The 11,560-nt window shown below is 40.7% G+C and overlaps 1 protein-coding gene across 1 annotated transcript in view; it reads right to left on the reverse strand.

The window, feature by feature from the left end:
• The window catches only part of T265_04418 (hypothetical protein), a gene marked incomplete at both ends in the record, with an annotated part of 101,877 nt that overhangs the window by 2,464 nt on the left and 87,853 nt on the right, over positions 1–11,560 (reverse strand). The window contains one exon of the mRNA XM_009169163.1: positions 37–113. Within this exon, the coding sequence (XP_009167427.1) occupies positions 37–113 (77 nt within the window). The remainder of the gene's footprint in view (positions 1–36; positions 114–11,560) is intronic.

Raw genomic sequence — 11,560 nt, forward strand, 5'->3', positions numbered from 1 at the left:
GACAGTGATGGGCTCCGTTGCTTTAGCAGTAATGACTCCGTTTAACTTCCTAATGGCTTCCTCGGCCTCTATCCGCTGATCGAACCGAATGAAACCGACGCCACGTGACAGACCTCAAATCGCAAGAGTGAAAATACGACCGAGTAGTTACTACGATGAGAAATGACATTTTTCCTGTTTCAAAAGGAAACGAATCTGTTGTTAAGACTAATGTTATCATAACACCATTGAGTTTGAAAAGAGTGTAGTTTACAGTTTGGTCTAAATATAAGGAGGATTGAGTAAATGGTGTCGAGCGAACAGATGCTTACAATGTCACTCTTGCGGACACCTGAGCACCCATTCACCCTGAACACAAGGCAATGGACAAGGCACTATTATGTAAACTTTAAAGTATTATGTCCATAATGTAGCAAAGCACATTTGAAAATAGTACATTTTCAGGACGCTTATCTTATTCAGTAGTGAACTTGTTTTTGCGTTAAAATAAGGCTCAGTAAAACACACCGACTTTCTGATGACTATTCTCGGCATATTTTCTTGCCACCGGGACCAATGAGCATACTGCACCTGCACACTCACCTATACTCCATAAACTAAAATAACTCTCCGGAGTAGACACTTCCAGATCCACTAAACTTGTTCTTCTAGCTCAAAGCAGCAGTTGCAATGCAACTTGGTTTTACCGTTCAGTAATGTCCTGTGTGTGTTCGCTAACTGGATGACAGGCAGATTTCGGGTGGCCGTTCAACACAACTATGCTAAATTTAGCAAGTGTCTACAGCTGAAAGCCTTTAAGGATGTTTTTTAGGTTATTGATGTTTATTCTGGAAGACGTTATATGCAAATTCCGACCACCGTTGCCTGATTGTCCTATCCGGTAACCGCGTTGGACATTTTTGCTTTGCTCAGTTAACCATGGTTTGAATGAGGGCATAGATAGCTTTTAGGCTTCGAACTGTTTACGAAGAAATCATTTAAATTATAATCCAGCATTTTGCATAATTACATGGTTCAATTAGTTACAGATGCCCACCGCGATATCCAGCAGCCAAATTCATCAAACCATCCTTTTGAAGGCTCATAACAGACCCGTCACACCACCATCTGAATCCTTTTGTCCTCAAAACTGCCAAAAGTAATTCTTTCGCAGGTGAACAACTATTTCTACAATTAGCGTGACTATACACTGTATCGGTTAGCAGCCTAATCGAAATATTTCAGTAAAATTTCATCGATAGCAAGAGACAGTGTAAAACCGTATTCATTGAATTCTTCATTAGGCCCTTCGGGGGGTGTTTTACACAGAATACACAGTTTATAGGGAACAGTGCATGTTTGATGTATCGCAGGAGATTATGCAAGCTAGCTGTAGCAACTAATCACGCGTGTGTTCACTAAACTCACGGATGTGAACTATTCAAATCAATATCAGTAGTGCATGAAATACTGACATTTTTTCACTTATCTTCGTAGGGACTCAGAATCACGATAAAAGGACCAATAGAAACCTGAACGCTTGCTGCCTGACTTAGTGAAACTGGGGTTGTTCGGTATCAAATAGCAAAACCGACCATCAGGATGGCGGTGCATTGCAGCCCAGTGAATAAAGGCGACTAACCGGAACACTTGAAGTGGATTCATTCCCGCCAAAAAACGTGTGGTTCATCATATTTAAAAGAACGGTAGATACTATAGTTGAGTGTTTTGCTTGTGACACAGATACTACTGGTACATTACCTGGTGCATTAATAAGCTGTTCCAAACTGTAAAAAAACACATTAATCCGTTTCTCTCCATATCGACTCGCGTTTTTTCAAGTATCGGTAAATACTCATGCAACGCACCCCGAGTACGACTAAATCATAGCCCGAAAACCAACAAACTCGAAGTGCAACAAGAGTAAGAGGCATCTGGTCAGGTAATCCAGTTTGTGGCATTGTGGTAGAACGAGGAAATACTTTGATTCGATTAGCGGAAAAGATATTATCCTCAAGAGATTTGGTGTACCAAATTAGGTTTTGATAGATTGTGTCAGAGCAACAGTTAGGTCGGATGAAAATGAGTGAATTCGACTTGCTAGAAAAAGGAGTTCCAGAAATCGGATAGTCAACAAAACGTTTGTTCTGGATGACACGACAGAAATTAAAGTTGACACTTGACATCAGGTTGGAGTGCAGGAAAAACCGCTTTCGGTTAGCGAAACATGGAGGTTGTTTAAACATTCGATATTATATTATCTTCATTTAACCTCATTTATATACCAGGGAGTTCACACACTTTCGGGTATACAAGTTTTAGGCTTACAGTAGAAATGTTTTATTCTCGTGTCATGCATAGCTGACTATAAACCTCGTTTTCTGCACTTAGGTTAAGATAAACTTTGCCTGCTCAGACTCGAGGACGCCGAATGATTTATCAGATTCTTTATCCAAAGGAGATTTTCTCAGTTGCGGAATTTCATACGACAATGAATAGTAGTTCTCTGTTTCCTGTACGGAAAACCAAAACGAAGCTCTAAAGAGAAGCGACCGAGAAGTCATTCTAAAACCGGGTATGGGGGAGCTTGGTGTGTGATTGACCAGACTCCGGTAAACAAGTTCATATGCAATCAATGATCGGTGTTCTTGGCGGTGTACAAACAAAGCATATTGCCGCCGGACATACGAATACGAAGCTCCGTAATTCGAAACGCACAACTTTATTACCCCCTCCATTTGAGTGAGAAGAGGCAATCGATTCTGTACAAGGAAAACAGAGATATTAAAATTCGAGTAAGAATGGAAGAATAAATGTTTATTGGTGAAGTTGGCCATTCGTTTTAAGGTATATACTCTGGGTGAACCAAAGATAGAAGTGACGCCTAGTGTATTTTACAGATGACATCTTTTAACCTGACACTACTACTCACTCACTGTAATGGTGATCAATCACTTTACTCGAAACGGCATTACCGATATCATATGAAATACATTCTACATCATCACTGGAACAGATGGCTACCAGAAAACACAAAGAAGATGAAATTACCATTTGTTGTCTCAAGTAAAGATAAATAACCCTATCGTGTGAAACTGACTGCCTCAATTTAATTTGTTGATAGACTATAAGACAGAACTTTGGCATCTTAGATACCTAAAAAGGGCAAGATGTTAAATAATTTCTATGCCGACATTCGAAAGATGGTGAAATTCCCGCGTGTATTGGGCTAGTTCTGACAGCACTTCCCCAAAGATATGTATCACGCTACTTCGAACGAATCTGGACACCACACTTGTATTCACCTACTCTTTTAATTATTCAACAGGAGAGTGTAGGGATTTTTCCAACCATCTGAGCATGCAACCAAGGTAGAACCAAGTTTGGGCAAGAGCCGGCGAACATAGCTAGCAGCGACAAATGTGAGGTCTGTAATTACTGACTGAGAACGACGATTATCGTGGGGTATGATTACGGACCTGCGTCTCACCAAATCAAGAATGTTTTTATGAGGTTTTGTGGTTTTTCTCCTATTTTTCAACGCTTGCAATGGAACGCCCGACAGTAGCCATACTTTCATTCCTTTGTTCTGTGTCAAATTTGTGTCCAGTGACCTATCAAAGATACAGAGTGCTTCCTAGTTATGAATACCATGTAAATCACTCTCATTGGATGCATCAGTGTAAGATTACTAGAGTTTGGGCAGTCAGGTATATATTTTGGAAGAAATTTACTTACGAAGTTGCCGAAAGCAGTCCGAAAGCTGGCGTATGATTTCGTCCTTGGTTGGGTTCATAAAGTAGGTAGTGTTCCTGAGTTTCTGTCAACATTGTATTCTACTCAGACCCAGAATACACTCATATATGGCTTTAGCTGGAGAAACGGTTGCATTCCACCCGAAAATCTGGTATACTGTATTCTTTATCTGAACGTGCTGCTGAAGAAGAGGATCGATTAGATCCCGTTGGCTCTCCACTTAAAATCGAACTGTTTAGCGCATGAGTGCATTTGACAGAGTTCATACAAGTAGAACACAGGCGTGACAGAATCCCAGCGAATTTGCCTGCGTGATGGGCGGGCACTAGCACAAAACCTGTCGTGGGCTTTCGAATTATTTACAGCAGCCTTCGAAGTATATTTCTTCAAGAAGATCTAAAATATATCCCACATGAGGTGACCTTTATTCAAAATGGTTTTCTGTTGAAGACCAGTATAAAGGTGAGATTCTACAGATATTCTGTCAAGTCTCTCCAATCAAATTAGTGTGCAAATGTATGTTTCTCGAGTGTCTAGGTTTGTCGTATTGTACACATGATACGTTTTGCCCCTATTGCAGATCCTATTCTGCAATTTGTTGCCACAAATCATTGGACAGTAGTTTCTCGTTTTTAATTGATTTGTCTCGATATGAACCTTCGTTTTTAAGCATGAAATACGTAAACCTTATGCAGTATTTTTACTCTGCTTGATAACTATACCTGTGATAACACCAGTAGCTATGCGAATTCCGTAAAAGGAGTATTTTCAGTTTTATCATCACATGCAAGTAAAGTTTGCGGGCGTTTCAACTAGCGCGATAAAAGGGGTCACCTGCCAAGGAGCAGAGTTAGTTGGAACCTGGAACAAAGTGATGGTCACTAGAGACTGTCGTTTGGGCAGAGGATATTCAAGGCTTAAAAATCAGGCTTTCGGCAAACAGTTTAGCTCAAGGATTCGTATGCCACTAGCCTTCGTGTTTTTTAACGCTTGTACCTATACTAACTTCTATAACCATACTTGAACGTGTTCAATCTGTCTGTGTGCTTCCGTGGCATTCATATAGTGCCCTGTGGTTATATTAGATCTATTTGTGGTGTGGTGCTTTCCTACCAGGACTTCAGTAGAAGCATCTTATTGCGCTGGACTAGCCTTGAGGTTTTGGGCACTGGAATTTGGTGTGCTAATAAAATGATTAAGCACTCTAAGGACTCTATCACCCCAAATCTAGGATGGAGGTCAATCTAAAGTGCAATAACGAATTGTCTGTAAAGAGATTACCACGATATTCGTTAAATGTATAGTAATTAATTAGTAGCATAGTAATTAGGGTACACAAATCTTCATCGACAAGAAAGTTATGTCAAGTAGCTTTAGGATTTTATAACCATTAGCCATCACTCTGTTTTTTGGGCTAATAAACTAAAGCATAGCCAGAAAACTGTCGCGTGTAGTTTTTTAGCTGTAACAGTTGTTTCTAAAGTCTAAAAAGGGAGACACAAACCGTAAAAGTCAACCACAGATAAACAGACCACATGTTAGAGCTTCCTATACAAATTCTTTGTCCTTATTTACAAGGATCCCACACTAAAAACAAAACCTGTTGGTTTGCACCCACACTTATAGCTAGACGTTAACAGTACAGCCACCAAACTAGAGCAAGCTGGCAGGCTAATTACACGGTCATCATTAGTCTAGTTTGTGTGTATGGAACAGTGGGAATTGCATCGATTTGACACATTATTTGTAACTGATGAAAGACACTGCACGTTGCTAATTTCTCTAAGGTTTTTCATGGTCAGTTGCACGCCGTTCCTCATTTTTACGTAGTTCTCTTATATGTGGCGATTTCAAAACTAACACCAATGTCTCCGAGGCTGCAGTCGTCCGCGTATTCACTCTTAATTTTTATCACCTTTCTAAGCGTATACACATGGTAGGAAGTATTGTTCTCCAGTGGTAGTTGCATTCCTATCCAGAGATGAAACCAAAATTCAGGGTAAAGTTCATGAATAACCTCTACAGGAGCGAGATTATTTTATTTTCTGATGGTCATGAAAGGATTCCTCTTGTATCTTTGTCGGCTGATTTACCAGATGATGCTGTCTTTGTTAACCTGAGTGCTATCAGATGTTTGTCACTTCAAAATACGGTGAATGTTTATTTTGTATGCGATGTCAAATCGTTGAAGGTAGAATATATTTGGTGAACCTTTGAATTGTGTAAAAATCACAAATACAGACCCAGTCACTAAAATTACGGTTTATGAACGATGCCTTTTATCCTATTAGCTAAGACGAAGCGGTTGAATGAAGTTTTATTTCTTGGTATTCTTCAGCTGGCTATTTAAAATACCCAACGCCCAAGGTCAACAGATCAAAGCAAATAGAGACATTTTTTGGACAGAGCCGTTACTTAAAAGTAAGTAACTCAATGGACCTTGAGTATGTTATGCAACATAACTGACGGCTATATTTGGTGTGTGAATTATTAAGCTGGTGCGCTTTAGGACCGTGAGATTGATGGTGATTAGAGAACTGTGCGTGGGCAAGACGAATTTGTCGGCAACCCTCTGGTGATAAACCATACAACTCAATAAGACTCTTGAAGCGTCGCCAACTTGAAGAATGGAGTGAGAAAATATTTTTCCTTTTGTGTGCGTACTCATTACTGGACAAATTGATAGATGTACATACAGGAGTGTCTACTGGAATCCTGTTTGGATGGATTACAGCACGAACTTCATGTTTGGCTGAGCCGAAACTTGAGAGAAATACGGTAATATTTCCCTATTATATGTTGTGAAAGTTTCAGACCGCAGGTATGCTTCACGAAGGGTAAGATTGTCTTGTTATTAACTTGAGACACAAAGGCTTTTCAGATCAGTTTAAGTAAAAACAGAAGGCTGTTGACGTGGAAGACTTTGCCACGCAAGTTACATTAAATGCTCTTCAAGCGTCTCGAATTTAATGAACGGTAGAGTCAGAGGCTCATCAGACTCAGTTTAGACCCAAGTCCTTTGCTGCACAACTACGTCTCAGCTATGTCAGTCCCCTCAGGTTAAGCCGACCGCTCTTGCCCAGTAACATCCATGTGTGCACATAATTTCGCCTGCTCGCATGCAGCACACTACATCGACGGAACGAGAGGGGAGGTGGTGAAGCGCGCGTCCTACCTTATCCCCTCTTAACTGACTATATGAACATAAACAGCTCGATTCTAGTGAATCTAGGTGACAACATATTCGCTGACGTATCAAGTCAGCCCCAAACTACCGCAAGAAGCTGCCGAACGCTCTATACAGCAGAGACGATTGCAATTCGCGAACATAAGCCAAAACTTCATGTAAAAAACACCGCGCACAGTTTGTGCTATTACGCTGCCGATACATATATGATTCACACAAAAATCTGACGAGGTCCGATTGAACAGACAACCAGAGGTTTGGCGACGACTTAACCTTGGCAAATCACATGATCACTGCAGCTTTCGCGATTTTCACACTATGAAAGCACTAACAAACCTTGACGCATAGATTCGTTTACATTTGACGGCCTTTATGAAAATTATAACTTGTCCTTTTTCTATTCTCAAATGTCACCAGGTCCAACTGAATATCCTTGCCTCAGAGCTGACCCCTAAACAAGAATGCCCTTGAAGCCAAGCAATCCTCCTGAGCAACACGATTAGATTTTTACCGCAGGTCTCAATTTACTGTGCCATCATTCCTCTCAGAACAACTCAAATGTGAGGGGTCACATGTTGCAGTAAAACACAGTGATCCCTTACGATGTATTATTCTGAGGGTTTGGGTGAAGTAACTCTAAATCAAAAGTGGCATTGTTTCAGCCTATGATTGTTACATACAAACAGACAAATCCTCAGCCTTCATCGGTAACTAAATCGGTTTCGGAGACGGAATTGCACTAATTCTGCTATCTCCGTTCCACAGTCGCACGTTCTGAAGTCCTCTGTGGCCTCTTAAAAAATATCTGCTGAAACGTCCAGATCAGCTGACTGGATTTATTTGTCTCTAGGCTTACGTGAAAAGATCTCCGACTACCAGACTGACTGGTTTGTTGGTCGGATTAATTTCCAACTCCCATGGGGGAATTCGGTAAACTGGATGGGCTTGAATCTGATACGCAAAACGATGTCTTATATGGCGATAACATTCACGAATGGTTTGTGAATAATGGCACTCACCAGTCAGGAGAAATCAGTTTTATTAACCTAAGTAGACATGCTCGGTTTGTTCACAATAGTGACTTATGTTCCTAAAAGTTAGATGCACACTAAAATATCCCACCACCGCCTAACTTCCCAACAATTGGTTTTTAATATAATCCTCATTTTCTTCATAATTCAGCATCCGATCCCCACAACAACTAATGTTAAGGATTATTACCACCGTTCGGTTTCCACCTGTGGAATCAAGATCAGCCGAGCCATATATCCACTAAGTAATTTGTTTACGTCTCTTCTCATCGAATCTTCTTCCAGCGAGCAACGTTCGCCATATTTTCTCAGCAGTGATCACGCTGAATTCCGAGGCTGGCAAATCTCCCGATTCTTATTACATTAAGAATCGCAATCTGTCGTAGAAAAGTTACAGTCCCGTACGTCTAACACTTGAATCTGCGTATTCCTTCCTCGATGATATGTCTTATTACATTAAGAATCGCAATCTGTCGTAGAAAAGTTACAGTCCCGTACGTCTAACACTTGAATCTGCGTATTCCTTCCTCCGATGATATGAGACTGCAACAGCGGAAAGTCATCTTACCCATCTACGTCAACTAAGTGAACTATTGTATACTGTCCGAGATCGAGCCACATGTTACAATATATCTTGCAAAACGTTACAATTTGAGAGTCTACTATTCGGTAATGGGGAAATCGGAACATCTTTAGCTTACCTGTGCCTGATCATGGACGGTGGCTGAAGTCGCTTATGGAATTATGAGACATTCACAGAATGGTCCTGATTACATAAGATAGCCAATCCAATGAGGCGCTTTCAGAATCACACTTTTCTGCGACAAACTGACTATTCATAATAGAGATTTGTATCTACGTAAACGGCGCAAAACCTGTCGCGCAATTCCGCAGGGCGTGGAAGCGGCCTCGACGAGTGGTGGCATAAGAAACGATACCAACACGATTGAAACCAGGGGTTTCCTCTTAAATCTCGAGTAAATGGGGTATCCTTTTGTAAAAAGCAACCAACTCAGCGCTTTTCACAGCCTGCCCTGAAAGACTGTTGCAGATAATAATGAAGATGTAAATGAGGATGAAATTCTCTATATTGTTTTAGCAAGATTATTTTCCCTTCTACTTTTTTAAACTCTTTCTTGATGTCTGATGAAGGTTATATTCAACGAACCACTACGCACGTTATTCATCGGAATCTCTGGCTCAGTGCTGTCGTCAGCAACTTTCCCAACCCCTATTTTCAGACCATTCGAATAAATAACCAGCGCAATATGACCTTAGGAATTTCACCTTCGAGCCATAAAATAACTTAAGACAACAATAGTGAGCAAAACAACTACGACTATTTGAACAGGTGATATTTAATCGAACAAACCCTTGGAAGTATGTCCCTGTAAAACTACAAGGATGATGCTTGCTCATGTCTAAATGTGTAAAAGTAGTGGCGCTTGACAACTGTCCACTGGGTGTTTCTTCCGCACGAACATGTGGTCCAGTGTGATGTGATAAGCAGCGGAATCTAAGTATGCCCCGAAAGACGATGCTTAGATGGGCTCCATATGGGTTAGAAAGGTGAACCAAAGCCAAACATTATCCAGTAAGATTCTGTCGGGAACAGTATCTCATTCTGCACAATATCACTGGTGTGACAAAAAGTGCCCGTTTCGTGATGGATTGCCTCTTGAACTCATTGAAGAAATCATTGGCACCTAGTTCAAGGTTATCTGTCCGCTTTCGGATACCAAAACGTATGGAGTAATGAAAACGCCCCAGTGGAAATTCCTGAAGAAGATGGAGTTAGATATCTGGTGTTCATAGTATTTTACCTAGATGGACAAAATGGAGTGAACTTATTTGTTATATTTCGGGTGAGCTCAACCAGTGCTTTTTTGGACACTTGAATACATTTGTTTATCGCCGGAGGAAATCAGTGTCTGCAGATGGAAACGGAAACCATTTCATGTGCTCCGAGCAGTGAGGGCAGCTAGACAATGGACGGCGAGGGAACCGGGGTAAATATGTTTGTATTATCCAAGTATAATAAAAAAGCTTTGATCTATGCATTAACATGGTCTTACCGTTTGACCTTCGAAGACAGTATGTGCGCCAGTGTGATGAATACTAATTGCTTGGAAAATTAGTTGATTTGGACTTGCAAGACTTCTGTTGTATGTTAAAGGGAATAAATGCGCTCAGTAGAATTCGGAACAGATTAGATATCTATAACCATGTCTACTTGCAAGACTTCTGTTGTATGTTAAAGGGAATAAATGCGCTCAGTAGAATTCGGAACAGATTAGATATCTATTGTTAAACCATGTCTGGATGAAGTGCATACAGCCAAAACAACTCCCCTTTAGTTGGGATGCATTACATGCTGACTCATTCCTGAACACCATTGGTATTTTTAGGAAATCTTTGGACTTAGTAACAATAATTACGTGCCTGCTTTCTTTTATGTCAGAGTTCGTGGCGTGAGTTCCCGTAGAAAAATCAAGATAACTGAATGAAACCGGGCCGACATTGAGTCATTTGCTAACAGTCACATTGTGTTACCGCTTTTTTAGCACTGGGTCATCACCCAGCTTAAGAGAGGACGTGTGGGAGAATAGAAGTTGGACTGCTAAAGCAGGGAACTATTGTAAATTCCACATAGAATCAGGTGCATAGATTCAGAACATATGCTTCAATAGAATAGGGGGTGTATAGGTTGTCTAAAAGTTGCAGATATTCGTAATTCGGACAAGACTTTTTGCGTCCCACCCATCCATTTTGCTCGTGCGACTCTTGTGGTCATTAAACGGAATTCTTCAAATACAATAACGTTTCTCCTTTCTGAGCTGACGCGAACCTTTAAATCTTCAAAAGGGATCACTTTTGACTCTGTATATTTAAGCTGATTTCCAAAAGCACCAATTTATTACTTCAGAGATAGGTTTGGATCACCACTAGCAGCATAATTGAGCCCACGATTAATATACGCCCCAACCGCGACCTGATATGTCACTAGTTAGATCAATTTTGCGTTCCTATGAGTGATAAAAAATGCAGGCAATTGGTGCAGAATGGAGCCCAAGAAAATCCCCAAGACACATTTCAAAGGTGCCTTGTGCAACGCAGTAAAGGGAGTTGTTAGCTCAATCATCAGACCGTTTCGGCGGCGCCCGACTTTTCACATTTGTTTTGAGCGTTGGGTTATGGAGATAAATAAACTTTATACTGGGTGCAAAAGCTGCTCTTGAAGTGAAATAAAGGCGTAGATGGCGAAGAATTAGTCTATTTAGGCCCTATCCCTTGTCCATATCTGCCTTCATTAGGTACATTTAACTTTTCACCTTGAAGATCACCGCATCCCTTGAAAAAACAGCTGCTTAGTGATGACGGAATGCTATGCACGATTTACATCTTAAATGATAGATTACGAGGTGAATTATATGATAGCCGTTTGCTGATCATCCGACTAGATCACCAAACAACGGTCAACGTAAATGATACTATCGAACGTTCTGCATGGTAGAAAACGCACAGTGCTTCAGTAAACAGTTTGAATTAACTTGCAGTGCCTGCACTTGAAAAAGCGACTGGTACATTAGAGGGTCCCTAATATATA

Source organism: Opisthorchis viverrini (genome assembly GCF_000715545.1).
Source record: "Opisthorchis viverrini unplaced genomic scaffold opera_v5_73, whole genome shotgun sequence".
NCBI lineage: Eukaryota > Metazoa > Platyhelminthes > Trematoda > Opisthorchiida > Opisthorchiidae > Opisthorchis > Opisthorchis viverrini.